Here is a 21,078-nt window from a genome sequence, read left to right as displayed (position 1 = left end):
GAAAGGAAAGGAAGATGTAAGGTATGATGTAATTTTCTGAATACCATGTCAAAATCAATCTCAAAGATAGATTCTCATGAAAAGGTGATTTTTTTCTCGCTCGCTTCGCTCGCTCGGGACTTATATTAAGCAACTTTTTGCTACGCGCACTATGCCGTGCCCCCCTCTTTTTTGTTCTTAATTATCACGCATTGAGCTAGCTTCTCCTAATGCTCAGGGCACAATAATAAAAAATCATGTTCATACCATGACCGGGAATTGTTTGGCTCTTGCCCCCCCCCCCTCCCCCCCCCTGGCCACTGACCCCTGTTACTCCCCTGGCTGTGTGTTTTGTAGTAATTAAGTTGAGCAAAGCAATTTTGAAATGATATCTGATTGATAAGATATATATTTTGGCTTTATTTTAACCGCGAATGAGCGGTTTGGAGAAAAAAAATCAAATCTGGCGCTTTTTGGTCAATATTTATGACGCTGATACTTATAGGGCATCCTTGCCAGTTGTTGCGAGCGCAAATCGTGAGCTCAAACTTTTGAGACATGAAAATTCAAAATTCCGAGCAATTTTTGATATCATGAAAAAAAATATCTAACTAAAGGAATTTTTTTAAATACTGACTAGAAAAGGAACCTGTTAAGGACTGCAATTAATGACTCATGAATAGGATGCATATCTCACCAATCGAATAATGACAGCGCGAAGCTCGAGCTGAAAATGTGTGATATTCCAACCAAACCAATAACAGAATGAGTATACCTTACTAATCAATACTTGATGCGAGCGCAAAACGCGAACCATTTTTTTTTTATATTTCAACCTGAAAATTGGTAACAATGAACAAGATGAGAAGCGGGATGAGAAGGCCTACTTTACGAAACAATAATTTCATGCGAGCGAAAAATGTTGAAATTTTAACCTAAAATATTTTTTTTTTTCAAAAAGGGTATTTCATTTTGAAAAAGGGCACATTTCATCCTACGAGGATTTTTTTTTTTGGGGGGGCGGGGCGGTGCCCCTAATTGCCCCCCGGTTCGCCACCCCTGCAAGGCGATCATCAAGGGTTTGCCAGGAAAATTTGTTCAGTGGGTCGAGACCTGAAGTGGTACTAGCTAGCTAGCTAGGGTTCTCCCGATCACCTTATTCTTTCTGGTCTCCTCTCCTATACATTTTTTCTTATCATACCTTTCTTTTTTTCTTTTGTTTAAGCTAGGGGATGACTTTTAAGCACCCCCGAGCACCCTCTGCATTTCTGTGCTAGTGGAGGTGAAGAAAATTGACTTAAAAACCATGGCCACAGTTGGGGCAGTTGTCCCTCCAAAAAATTTAGAAAATAAACTTAGATTTTATTATCGAAAATTTTCCAAAATTCACCGTCTTGCCCCCCCCCCCCCCCAGCACCCAGGAAAAATTGCATACGGCCATGTTGAATATGGATTTTTTAAGCCCCATGTTATCTTCTTATTATTTCACTCAAGGTATAACGTGAGCATGAAGTGCGAGCGGAATTTTTAGTTTTTACCTGATCGATTTTTTTTTACTTTCCAATAAATATTCCCCGGCCGTTTTTGTTTTATTTCCCCCCGATCATCTTTAACTTTTTTTCCTTGTCTCCTCTCCTTCATTTTTTCTTTCCCCCTTTTTTTAGTGTGAATCAATAGGGGATCACCGGATCAGGCTTACACTCAGTCCCCCTAGCCCCCCCCCCCCTGTCTACGCCAGTGGCATTGGAGGGCATCGGAGGGAAAATTTGAACAAAACTTGAAATAATTAAAGACATAAGAATCATCTAATGATCGGCTCCCTCTACTCATTAAAATAAAATGCCAAACAATTTTTTTTCCCACTACTTTTATGGAATTTTCGGTTTGTATTTTCCGGATAATGGGGGTATTTTCTTAACAAGTATATTTGTCACCTAGCTCTCTCAAGTTAGTATCCGAGCGCGAGTTAGTAGTTGCTGTACCGGTACCGGTATCCGATGTAACTTAAAATGGTTTCATTTGAAAATCTGACTGTATCTGTCGGCTGCTCGAGATTTCTACTTGGTAGGCCTAAGTACCGATAAATATCTGTATTATGATTGTGTTTGTTGTTATGATGTATCTATAAATTCCCTTACATTGAAATCTAAGAAATATACTAATCAAATACATTTTTGTGTGTTTGGAATTGATTTAATTAAATCTGCTGCAGACGACGCGACCTCACCCTCACACGTACCGGTACCGGTACCGTACCATCGACCCCGTCGCGCCCGGGCTCGTCCCCGGTACTTGGTTACTAGTTGGTAGGCCTAAGTACCGATAAATATCTGTATTCTGATTGTGTTTGTTGTTATGATGTATCTATAAATTCCCTTACATTGAAATCTAAGAAATATACTAATCAAATACATTTTTGTGTGTTTGGAATTGATTTAATTAAATCTGCTGCAGACGACGCGACCTCACCCTCACACGTACCATCGACCCCGTCGCGCCCGGGCTCGTCCCCGGTAGCTTGCGGGGCAAGCCTCGTTGGGTCGCGGCTGTGCTGTCATACATACGGTTACAAATTCAAGCCTCTACTACCTAGTATAGTCTAAGGTTCAGTCCTGGACGCAGGATCTATTCCTCTATATCAATGTCCAGCTCCTGCCTGCGCCTGGTAATGTGTAAACCCAGGGAGCCGCAGCCCGCAAACCGGGCCCGGCCGGCATGGCCGGGGCTAACTGTTACTGTTAGTACTGTTACTGTTAGACCAAGTCCAAAAGCTTTGGTCTCTGTTAACATAATAACAATAACAGGTTAATGTTATGTTGGTTGTTCAGGCTCAGCTGAACTCCGTTGGCTTCACTCAGCTCACCAAATACAGAGACCGAAGTTCTAGCGCGATCTGTACAGGGGACCCCGGGGGGGCCACTTCCATTGACGAGTGGATACCATGCGCGACCACGGGGTCTTGAAAAGCACCCTAAACACGTATTTTCCATATTCTGAAAATGCACCCCTTAACAAGTATTGGCGTGTGAAACCCTACCCTTAACAAGTATTGGAAACACATACTATTGGCAAGTATTCCCAGAACTGAGCCCCTAAACAAGTACAGCGATGTATATTCTGAAAATGCACCCCTTAACAAGAATTGGAAACAAAACGATACTCTTAGCAAGTATTCCCTGAAATGAACCCCTTAACAAGTACAAAGGTAATTTATTGTTATGTCACGCATCCGTCGGTCGTCGGTTTTACCTTTAGACACCATTATTTTGGTTTAGTACGGCCCCACCTTCCACACCTCGCGCAAATCGGACTCTAAACACGTAGTGTTGGGGCAAAAAGGACATCCTTTATAAAACATTTTGATTTTGTTTTATCATCCCCGCACATTTGACCCTAAACACGTATATTTTTCCTAGCGAAATAGATACCCTTTTTTCAATATTTTTGTGTTTTTGACACCCTTATCACGTTACGTACGTAACGTGCCCTATCTTGAAAAAGACATCCTTTTTACGTGTTTTTTTGGTCGCGCATGGTATCCACTCGTCAATGTAAGTGGCCCCCCCGGGCAGGGGACTCAATCAGTCAATGGCCATATGTTTATGTGTATTAAGTTCGGATAAAACAGGGCAGTGAAGTTGCGCGACAGCCGATGTAACTGTAACTAAGTCACAATGCCAAGAGGGAATAATAATTTGCATTTCGGTCGCGTTAATTTTCAAAAGTTTGATTCTTTAAAGACAAAAATTGAAGAGCCCCGATGGGGGGATTTTGCATTGTAGCCTTGTAGGTCCCCTAATGTGGCTGCACGATAGCGAGCCGTCTGTGTATGAGGAGAAATTAAAAAAATAAGAAAATGTTAAAAAACTCCTCAAAACAGACGGCTGCCAGCTGTCTAGGCCGGGGCCTACCTTGAGCGAAGTTCGTGCAGGCTCCACTCCACTTCACTACCGCTACAATACGCTCCACCTACCCGAACTTCCGGACCGTGAACTCTATCTGATATTCCGAGTGACAAAGGTGGGATTTTATGGGGGGGGAAAAATAAAATTCATGCAACATCATGATCTTTAAAAACAATTAAAACTAAAATTCTTACTTTACACCAAGTTTCACTTCTTTTCCATGCTTCTAATTTTCTATCAGTCTCAAAATTGGTAATTTAGAGCCAACATGAAGTTCCTCACACGTATAAATAATTCGCTGCCGATTTCAAAACATCGCATGCGCGTGCGAGGGTCCGAGCTCGGACCGAACCCGGTACCTCGCGCATATCGCATGCGATACTGGAGCGAATTATTTATTTGTGTGAGGAACTTCATGTTGGCTCTAAATCACAAATTTTGAGACTGATAGAAGCATGGAAAAGAAGTGAAACTTTGTGTAAAGTAAGAATATTAGTTTTAATTGTTTTTAAAGATCGTGATATTGCATGAATTTTATATTTTCCCCCGATAAAATCCCACCTTTGTCCGAGTCGGAATATCAGATAGAGACTAGAGTTCATGGTCTTGAAGTTCGGGTAGGTGGAGCGTAGTGTAGCGGCAGGGAACCCAGAAGGAAAAACCAGTAAGACCAGTAAGAATTTTTACTGGTTTCCAGTAGAATTTTACTGGTTTCCAGTATATTTTTACTGGGCCAGTTGATTTTTAACTGGACCAGTAAAAATAATCTGGAGACCAGTTCCAACAATTGCATTCCAGTTGAAGCAATTAGTAATACCAGTTCAATTGTTTTTCATCAAACTGGTGTTTCTGGTCCAATAAATGGTTTCCAGTAGATTTTTACTGGTTTCCAGTATATGTTTACTGGACCAGTTGATTTTTAACTGGACCAGTAAAAATCAACTGGACACCAGTTCCAACAATTGCATTCCAGTTGAAGCAATTAGTAATACCAGTTCAATTGTTTTTCATCAAACTGGTGTTTCTGGTCCAATAAATGGTTTCCAGTAGATTTTTACTGGTTTCCAGTATATGTTTACTGGACCCGTTGATTTTTAACTGGACCAGTAAAAATCAACTGGAGACCAGTTCAAACAATTGCATTCCAGTTGAAGCAATGTAGTAATACCAGTTAAATTGTTTTTCATCAAACTGGTGTTACTGGTCCAATAAATAATGACTTTATTTCAAGTCAGATCATTTGACGAATTATGAAAAATGAATCTTGCAATTCAGAGAAAGTTATTATTGTTATCATTGTTATGATCATTCTTCTTATAATTATCATAATTATTATTTTTATGATCATTGTGGTCATCCTTCTTATTACTGTTATCATTGTTATCGATATTGTAATAATTATTAATATTATCATAATTATCAAGTGTTAACATTATCATTAAAATAATTATTTCCTTTAATTATGATTAAGATCAAAGCAAGATATATTCCTCTGATATAGTCAACTGGTCTAAAGTAATTCATTGTTTTGAACTGGTCAAGACCAGTAATACCAGTAATTCTGATGATGCTGATCACGTGGTTTACCTCATTTGCATATTTCCTATTTTAAAAAGAAAAATCAGGATTTAGAATGGAATATCCTTGCGATGGCACTCATTGTTGTTTAAAAACTTTCCAAATAAGTGTGTGAACTAATTCAAAATGAAAATGTATAATTTCATATATCACATTTAAAATAACAGCAGAAAGATTAATTTACTAACCATCTTTTCCATCACATTTCACTGACCATGGTATATAACAAACCAAATGCATGTAATAAATTGATCCAGTAAGACCAGTACGAGGACCAGTTCGACCAGTTCTAGGTAGAAAATACCAGTAAAGACCAGCTTGAATTTGGATACCAGTGAGACCAGTAACAACCACCAGAAACAAGACCAGTATAAAATTCCAATAATTCAAGACCAGTTTAAGTTTTAACTGGACCAGTAAAAATTTTAACTGGACCAGTATGACCGATGTTCCAATTTCCAGAGTTACCAGTTAAAATTCTACTGGTCTAACTGGTCCATTGGAACTGGTTTTTCCTTCTGGGAAGTGGAGTGGAGCCTGCACGATTTTCGCTCGAGGTAGGTGGAGCGTAGTGTAGCGGTAGTGAAGTGGAGTGGAGCCCGCACGAACTTCGCTCGAGGTAGGCCGGAGCCCAGCCCAGGCCAGGACTCGTCTGTGTTGTCTAAGGCAGACATATACTCTCCAAAATGGCCAATGGGGTAGAATGGGGTCGCAATAGCACTCCAAATAAAAGAGAAAAAAATAAATTATGCACTTAGGCCTACCTTGATTATATGGATGAAGGTCTATCGTGACAGAATATCCTGACATCGAGGCACAAATTGGACCCTCAAAAAAAGGAAAAGTTAGACGTCGAGTCTAAAGGCTTTATGTTGCGTTCGTTCTCGGTATCGATCGGCCATTTTTTTTTCAACTTTGACAGGAGGAGAACGAATGAGACAACTTTTGCTTTTTTTGGGGTCCAGTTTGTGCCTCGATGTCAGGATTCTGCGGGCCGGAGCTCCCTGGGTTAGGTGATATACAGTGCGTCCCACAAAAAACAAAACCGAGATTTATCGATGATATATCATAACTTAATCACAAATAAAATAGACAAATGACCTACCATCGTAAAGCTTAGAATCTCCTCTTTCATCTGAAATTACTTAGATTATTTCTGATTCACGCATGAGTGAGCAAAAACAATTGGAAGAGGGGATACCAAAAAGTCATTTGGCGGGCTGTATCTGGGTTTCAAAAAGAAAACCACATTTTAAAAAAGTTCAATATCTGCTCTTTAATTTGATACCTCAATTACAGAAAATGGTCAAGAAATAACGTTCTGGTTATTTGAAATAAGGCTTGAATTTCAATAATTTCATAAAATGAAGAGGTTCTACAGGCTAGCGTTCAAACTCACTTAACACTCCGTTTTGTTGACGATCAGCCACGCATTAAGTCTTTTGTTAAAGGACAAGTCCACCCTAACAAAAAATTGATTTGATAAAAAGGAGAAAAATCCAACAAGCAAAACACTGAAAATTGGATGTAAAATAAGAAAGTTATGACATTTTAAAATTTTTGCTTAATTTCACAAAACAGTTATATGCACATCCTGGTCAGTATGCAAATTGGCAGACTGATGACGTCACCCACTCACTATTTCTTTTGTATTTTATTGTATGAAATATAAAATATTCTAATTTTCTCCTCCTTGTCAAGTGAAACAAAGTTTTATTTCTCCCTGAACATGTGGAATTACCATTATTTTAACAGTTTATGGTTAAGTTAAGATGGTCCTTATTGTCGAATTTGTAAAAATTGAAATATTGTATTATTCAAACAATAAAAAACAAAAGAAATAGTGAGTGATGGACATCATCGACCCTCTCATTTGCATATCGCTGAGTTGTTTTGTGAAAAATAAGCGAAACTTAAAAATGTCATAACTTTCTTATTTTACATCCGATTTCGATGAAATTTGCAGCGTTATGTTTGTTTGATTTTTCTCTATGGATTCAATTCAATAATTTTCTGGGGTGGACTTGACCTTTAACCATGCGATAGCTTCTGTGGGAAACCGGTGAAAACGCGTTTATTTAATGAAATTATGGAAATACTAGCATTGTTTCGAGGTAACATAACTTTTTTACTTCTTGACCATTTTTTGTGATTAAGGTATCAAATAAAAGAGCAGATATTGAAAGAAAGAACAGAACAAAAGACAGAATAAAAAGAAAGAAGAAAGGAAGGAATTAATGAAAGACAGAGAGAAAAGGCTGGAAGAAGGAAGAATAAAAAAACAAGAAAGGGTAAAGAAAGGATCAATGGATGGAAGGAAGAAAGAACAAATAAAGAAACAAAGAAGGAAGGAAAGAAAGGCTAAAAAGAATGAAGGAAAGAAAGAAAGAAGAGATAAATATATGATGGATGGACTCAAGAATTAAAGAAAGAAAGAAATCAAAATAGAAAGAAAAAGAAAGACAAAAAGAAATAGAGAAAAATATTTTTTTAAATGACAGAAAGAACAATCACAAAAAAAAGAGGAAAATTGAAACAGAAAGACAGTAACAAAAAAATGAAAGAGAGGGAAGAAACGATTATTTAAAAGAAAGAAGGAAAGAAACCAATTTGCATTGATGGTTTAGCTTTGTGTTTGTGTGGTTAAAAACTTTGAAACTTTTGCCTGGCCGGGTTATGTTATTGAATATCCGATATAGGCTAATAAACTTTTTTCCTCTCTATTTTCGGGGTTCAGCGTGAGAATTCCTATGATCAGCGTGAGATTCGGGTGAATTGTGTGAGACTCACGCAGATTGCGTGAGAGTTGGCAGCCCTGTATGGGGCAACATCACAGGTCATATTTGTGAATAATCTTAAAGTACAATGCAGGGGCCTAGAACGGTTTTCAAAGTGGGGGGGGGGGGGGGGCTGACATGCATGCAAAAAATCACAATGAGATGGTCATTTTTTCGTTTTTGTACACGGTGTTGGAAAAAACAGTGTACAAAAAATGTGCACATTTTTTTGAGATGGGGCCGTACTAAACCCATTGATGCAGGTAAAGGTAAAATCGACGACGGAAGTCGGTGACATAATAACAATTAAAATATCGCTGTACTTGTTTAGGGATTCAATTCAGAGAATAGTTGCCAAGGGTATCGTTTTGTTTCCAATACTTGTTAAGGGTAGGGTTTCACACGCCAATACTTGTTAAGGGGTGCATTTTCAGAATATAGAATTTGTCTAGGGTGCTCTTTGAGACCCTATGGTCGCGCATGGTATCCACTCGTCAATTGGAGTGCCCCCCTCCCCCGGTCCTTGGCATCCTTGGGCGCCATTTCTGCACTCTAACTTTAGTCAACGAAGCACAAAAGTGCCTCCTATAAATGACATTTGATGTAGCATCATGAAGATGAAGATAAGATCAGATTTAAACCCCCCCCCAAAAAAAAAAGGAATTAATTTCAGATTACTGGCCTTTCATGGGCATGCAGGAAGTTGTATAAAGTATTGATTTAAATGAAATTTAATCACGTTAACTTGATTTTGATTTTATATTCTTCAAATAATTTGTTTTACAAATCTACTTAAAAAATAAACAAAATTTTATTTTCAGAAATAATTCTCCCTGATATGGAAACAGAATGTCTTCGAAAGAGTTACCAGTCTTCAACAAATTAAAAGCTTGGTTCTCCTCGAGTGTACCTCGGAAGATGAGAGACTTGTGGAGTGAGTATGAATGTTCTTAACTTCGTCTCTAGCCAAGATTGCAAGCAAAACAGACTCTTAAAAATAGTTTGATCTTCTATATTCAATTCAATTCATTCATTTATTTGAAATTCAGGGTGGTGCTTGATATAAAAAGTTCTCTGTTACAAATGAGACAGGAGAACCAATCCCCACTGAGCTCTTTATACATGGTACATCGGTCCTGTTTCATAAAGACTTGTTCTACCAAATGCACGTTTTCTATAACAAAGGATTTCAGTATATTTAACTGTTATTTTGAATTTGTCATTACATTACAAGTTTTGTGAAACTGGCCCCAGGTGCGGATTTATTTTTTGCAAATTTCTATTTTCGAATTGATACTTGATTGCAACCTCATTCTTGCAACACCACCGATCTTTGTAAGACACTCCCAGTATAAGAGTTCAATTCAACATCATCCAATTATTCTTCATAGCTAATTCCGGAGTACAGTAGTGATCGATATGTGCATTAACATAGGCAACTTCGAGGGGATTTGTATGTATTTAAACAATAAATATTGAAATAAAAAGTATAATATTGGTACTACTTCATTTCATGACACTGAATTTATTTCTTTCTAAAATTTTACATGCTTGTTTATTTTATGATATACTCTGTGTCGAATTTCAGAAAAAAAAGTGCTCAGTACATGTGTACTATTATTTTCTTTTGCATGGTATTTATGTATTTTTTTCCTATTACTTTTGTTTCCAGAAAAACAAGGAGGAAAGGAGGTTTCTTCTGTGAAAGATGCCCAGTTCATATTTTCTAGTGATGCATCCTGCTCTGACACTGTTGAGTAAGAACATAACAGTCCCTAAAAAAAATGCTTTCACACTGGAGCAATGGTCGAATGTTCGTCATGATGGTCAGTGATGGTGATAGACTGCCTTGACCATTCTGGAACATAATCTGCATAGATCTACATTTGTATTGGATCCTTTTGGAAACCCTAGTAGACAGAATAAGAGCCATTTAGTTTCTGCCAAAGAGCAGTCACGATGATCACTCGACCATCATTAACTGACCTTTGACCCTTGACTGTTGCTACAGTGTAAAAATATTGTTAAATACGCCAAATGAATATATTACGGGAATGAATGACTAATTCAATGAGCACTAAAGGGGTATCAATAGATAACTTATTACGTATATTAATGAATGATTACATTAATTAATAAATGAACAAATTGAATTCAGGTAATTTTTTAGAAAGAAATTTGTAAAGAAAACAATTAGCATGGAATTGATTAAAGGGAGATAACAAAGAATAAGTTGATAACATCAAATTTTTATTTTCAATTCTGTGATTCCTGTTGGCTTGTGCAGGGACTGCATGGTCCAGGAGGTAACTGGTTAAATTAAATATTTGATATAAACATTTCCAAAGTCTAGAATTTATATGTTTATGAGAAGTTTGTTTGAATTGGCCCAGGAGGGCGTTTCATAAAGCTGTTTGTAATGTATGAGTGACTTTAGGAATGACTGGTGATCCTTTCTTGTGATAAAGTTAATGACACACACCAGGGGCCCGTTTCATAAAGGACTTGCAACTGTTGTAACTTTGCCATAATGACAACTTCCACGGTAACAGGGCTCAGCAGCCAATCACAAACCTGGTTACCATTGTACAGTTGCAAGTCCTTTATGAAACGGACCCCTGATTTTCGTTGGTATTTAGTTCCTAAGAAAGGATCACCAGTTATTTGTAAAGTCGCTCATTACTTACAAACAACTTTTATGAAACACCCACCAAGTAATTCAGGGTAACTCATTCTTTCAGAACTTGAGTGTAATCCTCACAGACATCAGCGCCCCATATTACAAAGAATTATGATTGATCCGATCAACCACGACTATGGAAAGCCAGCAATGCCAACATCCAAAATGCATGTTTGTTTGAAATATTTTCTAGATATGATGTATATTCATCATTTTCTTGACAATTCAGTGTGCTTCTCTTTGTTTACAAAGGAAATTTTCTGTGGAAAATTATGACATTGATGGATTTACAACTTACTGCCATTATCTGCAACATGGGATAAGCTTTAACATTGCAATGAATGGGGATTTTCTAAGGCTCCTTTATTCAAGTTTCCAGGCTTTTAAAAATTTTAACCATTGTGGGGGCTAAATCGCCCAAGCCCCCCTGTAATTTTTTCGCTGATCCTAACTCTTTTGTAAGGCGGGCCCATCAATGATGGCCATTCTTGAATCTTTGTTAAACAGGATTTACGAGAGCGAGGAGTTCCTTCACGGTTTTCTAACCATCTTCCATTCAAGCTATATCGATGCCTGTCTCAAGGAGAAGACTGCCCATGAGGTAGCTGCAGCTCAGTATATTTTGCTTCCTCCAGATATGGCAGATGGCAAGTAAAGGGCCCCGTTGCATAGAAGTGACTATTATAGTAACTTTGCCATCCAATGGTAACTGCCATGGTAACGATAATCAACAGCCAATCAAAATCAAGGATTCCATGCAAGTTACCACTGCATGGCAAATATAACATAATAGTAACTTTTATGCAACTAGGCCCCAACAGTTTATACCTTCCATTCTTACTTGAGAACTTGGTCCAGTGGGTACAACCCTTTCAAGGGGCAGTTCACCCTGACAAGAAGTTTACATAAAAATAGCACCCCCCCCAAAAAAAAATGGTGAAGGTTTGAGGAAAATCGATCAAAGTTTAAGAAAGTTATTATGATTTTACTTTGTGACGTCATGAGTAGCTGCCCCATATATAATGTAATATAAAATGCATGAATTTAACTTTATAATGGCTTATGATGGCTCAAAATTTCTTTCATGAGCGGATGTGAAAAAATTTGGTGATCTGGTGAAGGTAAAATTAAAGTCATTATCAATTTTTGAAGAAATGAAATTTCATTAATTTTATTTACTTAAGAAGCTGCTCGCATATGATGTCTCAAATGAAAATTCTAATAACTTTCTTAATCGTTGATGTATTTTCCTCAAACCTTTGGCAAATTTTTTTCATTTTATTGTATGTTTACAGCAAACTTTCAGGGTGAACTTTCCCTTTAACCTGACCTACCTTGATTCAGAAGTGGCATGTGTAATAGATCATACTCTGTATTAAATTCTATGCATTATGCGTCATGAATAGCGTAGGACCTTAGCCCAACAAATACACATACAGTGCATGGGTGAGCAGGTTACTCTACCTACCTTGAAGTATGCTGAGCAGTAGAGTTCAGAAGCTATTGTTTGCTAAGAGGTGGAGAAAGTATTGTGTGTGGACAAGCCCGAATGTAATAGCTGGGGAAATAATATATCTGTAAAGTGCTTGGAGATACCTTTCCGATGTTTGAAGCTCTGCCTAATAAATATTAGAATGTTATTACAGAACTTTTTTTTTGCTTGCACATGCCCTTGCTCTGTTGAAAAACAAACAAAAATGTGGATTCTCAGGCTGCCAGGGGCTGAATAGAATTGTGTATTGGCAAACATGCCTCATGCATGACCCACAAGTGTCAATAAAGGTATGTATCTATATAGACAAGAGCTAGTTGGGGGTAAAATTCATGTGAACACTGTTAGCCCGCATTCTTGCTATCAATGAAATTTAAATGATTTGCAAGATTAAGATAAGAAAATAATGAAAAAGTACACAGAAAATAATTTATAGAAAGAAAATTCTTAAATGGAAACACTCATTGAAGTAAGGGGGAAAATGGCTAAGGCTTGCACCTGTAGGTCTGAAAATACCAAAGGATGGATATTATGGAAGATCTAAAATAAAATGCAGTTCTACTGCAGAAATCAACATCAGGAAAAGTTTTTCTTAAAATTTTGAAAGCAGAAGTTTGCCTGTGGATAAAAACATATCTGAATACTATATCTGCCTCACTTATGTATATTTATTATGGAGCGTTGTGGCCCAGTGGATTAGTCTCCGGACTTTGAAACAGGGTCGTGGGTTCGAATCCCAGCCATGGCGTAATTTCCTTCGGCAATAAATATATCCAGATTGTGCTGCACTCAACCCAGGTGAGGTGAATGGGTACCTGGCAGGAATTTATTCCTTGAAATGCGTGTGCGCTGTAATCTTAGTAATTACGGCTGCCAAGCTACAGCTGGGGTAATAATATCCAAGTCCTTTGGAAGCACATGGAGACATTATTCATAATTGTGATATGCACTATACAAGAACTGTATATTATTATTATGTTTGTTGGTGTATTCCTCTTCTATGTTGCAGATATCCAGCAGTTGGCTTTTGTTAGTAGGCCTCCTAACCAAGAGATGACAGAGACCACTTCAAAGAAGAAACGAGACCAAAGTAGATCCAATAAACCTAGTGAAGCAAATGAAAACACAAACACCAACCACCATCAAGAAAGGTATGTACATCTTGACACCGCCCTATTCTGTTTCATGTTTTCAGTAAAGTTCCGTGTATACGGCGTACCTGTTTATAAGCCTGCCGCCGAATTGATGTGCTGATAGATCAGTTCCCTGTGCAGCGCTAGTGGAATAAAGAACATGCATGTTTTTGCATGTTTCAAAGTGATAAGTTTTCATCATGAATATTGCATTATGAAAATTTTTAATGTCTATTTTGCCACTTATGAAACCGCGCAACATCCCGTGCACCTATCCACTGTTTACAGCCCGATACGTATGCATTCATGTCGGAACTGCAGCCGCGATTCCGTTGTCCCCGTGTATAAGGCGCACCCCAACTTTTGACATTTTCTGACGTGAAAATAAGTGCGCGGTATACACAGAACTTTACGGTACATACCAGGTGGGTGTTTCATAAAGCTGTTCGTAAAGTTACGCACGACTGGAACATGATCTTAGGTGCTTTAGTGAGCTACATAGGGATAGTGTGGCTCAAGAAAGGTCACCAGCCGTGTGTATAAAAGTCTTGCGTAACTTTACGAACAGCTTTATGAAACACCCACCAGTTGGGGGAAAAGACTGAAGAAAATTGCATTATAATTTTAGGTTAAACATCATAGGAAAATGGTCTGTTTGAAAATCTCACTATAAATAACCATAATTTCTATTCACTGAAAACACTGCCTTTTGAGATGTAGGCTATGTTTACCATTTTTGTAACATGACAAAAATATGAATAGATATATATATCTAAGTAGAATTCTTTAAATTCTTGTGGAGCGTTGTGGCCCAGTGGATTAGTCTCCGGACTGTGAAACAGAGGGTCGTGGGTTCAAATCCCAGCCATGGTGTAGTTTTCTTCAGCAAGAAATTTATCCACATTGTGCTGCACTCAACCCAGGTGAGGTGAATGGGTACCTGGCAGGAATTTATTCCTTGAAATGCCAAGCGATGGAAAGGCTGCTTGAGCTACAGCCGGGGTAATAATATCCAAGTCCTTTGGATGCCCATAGAGACGTTATTCATAATGTGTTATGCGCTATATAAGAACGGACTATTATTATTATTATTAAAGCTATTTGGCTGAAAATTTTAGAAACGACTGTTAACTACTAAAATCCTTGTATTGCTCTTCAGTGGATCACACTTTGTGATCTTATGGCCATATCTCTGGAATAAAATTGTTTGCGGTGGGGGGGGGGGGTCTTCTACACAGCTGTTTATTTTGTCAGTCATACATGTAATTTCATGTTGATTGCTAGCGCCCTTTATCAGGCAGGTGACAAAAAATTCATTCCTTCTGAAGTTTTTAGTCCTGTTTTTATCTTCGCAATTTTAGGTTATCATCTGAACCTTCAACATCTAATCAAAGAGAACCTCGGAACAGAGAACTTCCAACATTTGCTCATGCAGCTGGTAAGTGGACAATCCCATCCTTGAAAACTGTTGTACAACTGTTGTAACTTTGCCATTATGGCAACTACCATGGAAACCTTCATTTCGATTGGCCGTTGAGCCCTGTTACCATGGTAATTGCCATAATGGCAAAGTCACAACAGTTGTAAGTCCTTTATTTTTTTCTTCCACTGAAATACATGTACACTGCATATCAAGAAGTTAAATATGTTTACCATTTGTTTTAACATGAAGGAAACTTATCGATCTACATTTGAGGAGTTTTCATAGAGCTGTAGGTCTGAAAAATTCACCAGCAGCTATCATAAACTGATTTCTCTTTTTACTGACCTCTTCAACAAAGTTGCTTTGATCTAACTCTAAGCCTGTCATTGCAGGATGTACCTTCTGGCCCGAATTCACAAAGGTGGTTTTGAAAAGCCACGGTTGAATCCATGGTTTATGCAGATTTCCTGTATAAATTACGCTTAATTTAGCGCGTATCGGGCGCGGGTATAAAAAATGTCCAATGCTGATGCGCGCTTTTGTCACAGTGCGCCGAATTGACGCCTGTTACCATGGTTAGATACGCTATTTTATTCATGAGTCCACTGTTTGAAGAGTGGATTCATTGATTCAAAACAGTGGACTCATGAATAAAATAGCGTGGATAACCACGGCAACAGACATCAATTTGGCGCACTGTGACAAAAGCGCGCATCATCATTGGAATTTTTTAATATACGCGGTAAAATAAGCGTAATTTATACAGGAAATCTGCATAAACTATGGACTCAATCGTGGGTTTTCAAAACCACCTTGTGAATTCGGGCCTATATGTGCATTTGGCTTTGCATTTTCAAATGGCCTTGCAAAAATTGACCAAACTATATTTCTTAAAACTAATTTAATTTCAATTTGATTGCAAGTCGATTCTAGGTAAAACCAAATAAATAGTCAAGATCCTAATACTTATACCTATTATTCTTCAAAACACACACCATCAAACTGATTTTGTCCACTATTCTTTTCTTTTTGAATTACAGCTGTATTTCTTATGTTAATCGTGCCTAGTTTCCTCTCTATTACGGCCATGACTTATCCTGTTTTCCTTTTTTTACTTTCGCTGTTTTCATCTTCCTTACATTTCATTTATGTTTGGGCTGTAAAACAACAAGCTTACTCTATGTAATTCATTGTCCTCTTCGCAAAAATAATTATCCCGTAAATCATATACTGTATCTTATAGATATTAGAGGGATGAGTTTTCATTTTGGTATAAATAATTTATTTTTTATTGCAGATATTGCCTTCAAGATTGATGATCTGTCCAGCATCCCGTACGTCAAGTCCTTGCCAAGGTTTGTAGGTGATATCACAGATTTTATCCCTGGAGTCAACGGATGCTCATTGTCTCTGAAGGCATCATGATACCCAATGCCTTCATACGCCACTGATTTACACTGTTATGTTTCTAAAAGTAACTAGCTACAAAAGACTTCAATCATCACATATTGAAATGGTAGCTTCATGTATTGTGTTTTGAGTTCATCTTCTGAGCAATATTGTCTCAGTTCGTCCCATGTCATTTTGCTCGTTATTCTTGCCTTGGGCTCAGGAACTGTCTAGTACATAGACTTTTCATAGATTTATATACATGTATTAAGCCATAAATGTGTATTTTCATTGATTTGGTTTTGGAAGTATTATGACTGTATTATGTATATATTGTTGTTACAGTTGACTTTAGTGACAGAATGATTTACTCATATTTTGGAAATGTTCTTACATAATTTCTGGAGTGACGAATTAAGTGACAAAATGAGTACCAATGTTATCACACGAGTTGACGTTTCATCCAGACTTTAATACCCCCATCTCACTAGGAAGGCGATCGTGGCGACCATGGCGATCTGTGTAAATCCCGCAAATCGTAGCAGAATCTTCCTCGAATTCTATTTTTAGCCTGCGAGACGATTGCACTGCAACTTCTATGCGACCGACCTGCGCTGAAGGAAATGGTAATACGCTGAAAGTACGACGATGCCACTTTCTTGCGACGATTCGAGGCAGATGTGATGCGCTGCTTCTGCGATCAAAGCGATCGTACAACGAGGCTCATACGCTAATTAGGACCTCGGTACGGTGGTGCTACGAATGAAGCGATTATGTTACGTTCATGATGGGCTCTTGAAGCGATTTCAAGCAATCGGCATACTAATCGCGGCACATGACACATTTTTCAGTCGATTGCCAACCTCCGACCAACATGGATGTCCAGAATTTGGTTGGACTTATACATCTTGGCATTCTAAAAGAACATCAGTTAAAAGTTGGACAGGAGAAGGAGGAGGCCAAAGAGATACAGGGTCCGATCTTGGCTGTCACCTAAGTCATAATATACAATATTTTTAAAATTTCATTCAAAAGATGTCGATGAGCCTAATAGTTAATATGAGGGATGCATCCAGAATTTCATAAAAGAGCATAAAAATCTTTGATATTCTGTTTCTTTTTTTCCAAAAAGTTTGTCACTCAAAAATATTTGGTAAATTCCTTTCAAATTTGCTGACAAGAAGTAGTCTACTGATGATGTGAGAGCACTCATAAAAAGGGAGGGGGAGGGGGAGGGGGGCACAATGCCAGAATCTCCCTAAAGATTGCCTTTCCCAATCAATACATTAGTGATCGAATCATCAACAAAATTTGATGTTGTCTACTGTCACTGTGGTTAGAATTCAATTTATTTTCAAAACATAATCAATTTATTTATTTCTGCAGAGGTAACCCATTTCGTCATCAAGACATGTGAGCGTCTTTTTTCTCTTTCCAGCTGGCTCAGCAGTAAGATTTTCATCCTCCTCCTGTACCCCCTCCTCTTGCTCCTCCTCCTCTACCACCACCATAACCCCCTTGATCTTCCTTTTCGACCGCCGGCCTAAGAGGGGTAGCTTGGGCAGCTTTCCCTTTTCTGGTCCTTTTTCTGGGAGGTATGTTTGAAAACGCCGTGGTATCGCCTCGTAATCTGTTGCAAATATGATAATCCGCCACCATCGGCACGGCGTTTTATAGCAGCGCGGACGGTTGTTGCGCAATCGCTGCCCAGTCATCAGCGGCGCAGCAAAAGCGCAATGCGAACGCCTGTAGCAGGCTGAGAATGTGTGCCACATGCCACCCAAAGAAGGAAGCGTCGTAGTGGAAGCTGTGTGAAGCGTGTCGAGCGCAAGGCAGTCGCCTTGTAAACGGAAGCAGCGTAGCAGAATTGTCTTGGGAACGGGCCTGAAAACCACGGGCGATCGGTGCCGCTATTAATGCGCTTATACTACGCTTTATGCGTTGGGGCTCCGTTACAGCTACGAATATGTCGTTTGTAATAAGCTCATGACTCGATTGTGATGCGCTTTAGCACCTCCGCGATCACGCTACGTAAGTTTTGAACATGTTCAAAATTTTGTGGCGACCGTAAAGATGGTGGCGATCCTTGCCGCTTCAGAAAAGATCAAGGTACGACGGAGAAGATTGAAAAGATCAAGGCACGATCAAGCTACGTTATACCACGCTTTGTCGATTTTTGACGATCGCAGTGGAATCGCCATCTAGTGAGATGGGGGTATAATGAACTGTAACTGTTCAATAACATTGGCTTCTCCAGATTGACCTGAATTTTAGAAACAATCCCAAAATGACATTCATTGTCTCTCAAAGAAAAATGTGATGCTCGATAAATCGACCACGTCCTCACTCTGCATGTTCGAGAAATATCATCACAAATATTCAGAAGCTCGTATTTACATCCCGGCCCTTTAAATGGGGGCTTAAAGCTCATCATTTACAAACCAAAGAAAAGTCCTGAATTTTTGCTTCCCTAACAATAATTATGTAGGTTGCTATGGTAACTAACATTCCAACATAATAATATATTTGCTTTAAATGCATCATGTCATCACCTCTGAATAGGTTAAGTGCTAACATTATCATTGTACAAATGCATTCCTTTCTTCACTAAGTCTAAATGATGTACCCTTTATGCTATTTACAAAAAAAGAAATAAGTGACTCCCCTTTTCCGGCCCCTTTGACAATTTCAAGTCTGAAAACAAATTTACTCAAATTTAATCTACGAAATACTTTCCAGATTGTGACAAACGTTATATTCTGCTCCAAATTATGTTTGTATCGCTCTTTTGTTAAATTGAGTATCATACATGTCCCTTTGACACTTTTTGTCTTTTTTTCATAAAAATAAATGAATAAGTCTGGTAATCTTCCTGCAAAACTAATAAAACATAAGATCAATACATGATCAATACTTGAATTTCTGACCAGGGTGTTTATTTTATTTTTTTGTTTAAGTTTGTACCCTGAAATGTCGCCTCATCCACAGGCTAAAAAAATAGTAAACTTAGTCTTGTATTCAGACACAAATTTGCCTAAATAATTAAACTGTGCTGCAATAGCACTATTGCTTTCAAAATCAGATTCTTTAACTGAACATTTGCATCTGAAAATTAGACAGATTCTTGACTTGTTGAATTTATAAAAAATCATTCTCTTGCATATCATACAAAGAAAAGAATATATGAATGCAAAATTTTACACAATTCAAATAGCATCAAACTAAATTGAATTTGAAAGCCTGTGAGTTCTCTTTCCTTCATTCCTACAAGTCCATCTTTATCCAGCTTTGACTTTACTGATTTTGCATGCATATTTAATGTCCTGCATGCAAAATTTTTGTTATTTAGAATAGACTTTGGTAAATGATTCATTGGCTCTGTTCTTGGTTGTCTTGCTTGCTCATGACATACATGTAGCTTATAATATTGATCCATCCAAAATATTGTCTTCCACTTAATGTTGAAATTTGTGCTATATATTTCAAATCTTTAGGTTCCAAATCAAATTCCCTCTTTAAAATTTTCACTGAGGGTATGCATAACCCTAATTTCTATCAGCAAATGATAAGTTCTCAACTGTGTAATCTCCATGAGGGTGTGCATATTCCCTTTTTGTTGTCAAATATCAAATAAATGAATTATATTTCTAGTAGGAGGTGCTAGGCTCACACCTCGGGGTGTGCATAACCATGTTTACAAATTTCATCATAAATCACTTAAGCGCTAAATCTCCTGCTCCAAAAGCAAACACAACTTGGTGACTGGTCTGATGAATGTAGACGTTGCTGTCTTTACCTTTACACTGCGCACTTAAAGGGAAATCCAACCTTGGCCATAAAATGTTGTGTTGGGAAGGAGAAAAATAAATTAAACAGAATGGTGAAAGTTTGAAAGAAATTGGACAAGCAATAAGAAAGTTATAGCTGCTTTAAAATTGGGATCACTAATAGTATGTAGATTTCAAATTGGCAACTGGGTAAGTAAATTATGACAAGGGGCAAGGACAACTTTCCCATAGGCCATGTACTTTATTATCAGGGTTTTGTGGTTTTCTCCTAAGTACCCATTCCCCTGGGGCAGTAATCTAAATATAACCCAGGTAGTATATTGTTTAATGTCCTCATGAAAGAAAAATGTAATTTGAAACAAAACTTTTTGGAAAAATGAAATTTTAGCCATAATATGTAGTGGAGTACATGGAAGAGTAGTCCTTGCCTTACATCACTATGACATCCCATATGTGGCCAATTTGAAGTCTACATGGGTATAGTGATTACCAATATTTACAACTTTTAAAAATTCATAACTTTCTTGTTGTTTGTTCAATATTTTTCAAACTTTCACATATCAACTTGTCTGATTTATCTTTTTCTTTAAAAAAAAGTTTTTATTTGGGTTGGATTCCCCTTTAACCTTGTTTGTCTGGATGTGTCTCAAGAACGCATTTCCCATACACCACCTTGATGTGAAGCATTGGGAGGGTTGAAAGTCCTCTCTGTCCCTTGATTAGCAGTGAAATGCAGGATTTCCTCTTCATTCCATTCCTTCAGAGCTCGTTTCAGTCTAGCCAGTGCTCCCACTAAATAGGTGCCATTATCTGAGAACAATTTCTTGAAAGGCCCTCTTCTGCTAATCATTCGACGGCTGGTGTCTAGACTCTCTGCTACCTCTATATGAATAGCTCTACTGGTGGGTGTTTCATAAATCTCTTCATAAGATAC

General features: G+C 37.9%; 1 protein-coding gene across 2 annotated transcripts; it reads left to right on the top strand.

Annotated features, from left to right (window-relative positions):
- The first annotated feature begins 1,971 nt into the window (after nt 1-1,971).
- LOC129262478 (telomere repeats-binding bouquet formation protein 2-like) lies at nt 1,972-19,984 on the top strand. 2 transcript variants are annotated; one of them, XM_064099747.1, is made up of 7 exons: nt 1,972-2,043; nt 9,061-9,173; nt 9,912-9,996; nt 11,427-11,566; nt 13,421-13,562; nt 14,906-14,982; nt 16,265-19,984. In XM_064099747.1, exons 2-7 carry the CDS (start codon nt 9,089-9,091, stop codon nt 16,390-16,392), a joined length of 657 nt encoding a protein of 218 aa, XP_063955817.1. In that variant the 5' UTR covers nt 1,972-2,043; nt 9,061-9,088; the 3' UTR covers nt 16,393-19,984. The 2 variants fall into 2 exon arrangements, with proteins under 2 accessions (XP_063955817.1, XP_063955818.1); XM_064099748.1 differs by lacking the exon at nt 1,972-2,043 and adding an exon at nt 4,278-4,367 and having other exon boundaries at nt 16,265-18,998.
- The last annotated feature ends 1,094 nt before the right edge of the window (nt 19,985-21,078 follow it).

Source organism: Lytechinus pictus, chromosome 5, assembly GCF_037042905.1.
Source record: "Lytechinus pictus isolate F3 Inbred chromosome 5, Lp3.0, whole genome shotgun sequence".
Classification (NCBI taxonomy): Eukaryota; Metazoa; Echinodermata; class Echinoidea; order Temnopleuroida; family Toxopneustidae; genus Lytechinus; species Lytechinus pictus.
The sequence above is the reverse complement of the archived record's forward strand: the minus strand, read 5'-3'. Positions and strand labels throughout refer to the sequence as shown.

What these genes read in the sequence shown, in the direction of transcription:
- LOC129262478 (XM_064099747.1), top strand. Translation starts at nt 9,089, where the DNA reads ATGTCTTCGAAAGAGTTACCAGTCTTCAACAAATTAAAAGCTTGGTTC. An exon ending in GAAGATGAGAGACTTGTGGA is followed by an intron (nt 9,174 to 9,911) that starts GTGAGTATGAAT and finishes TTTTGTTTCCAG; the next exon opens with AAAAACAAGGAGGAAAGGAG. An exon ending in TCCTGCTCTGACACTGTTGA is followed by an intron (nt 9,997 to 11,426) that starts GTAAGAACATAA and finishes TTTGTTAAACAG; the next exon opens with GATTTACGAGAGCGAGGAGT.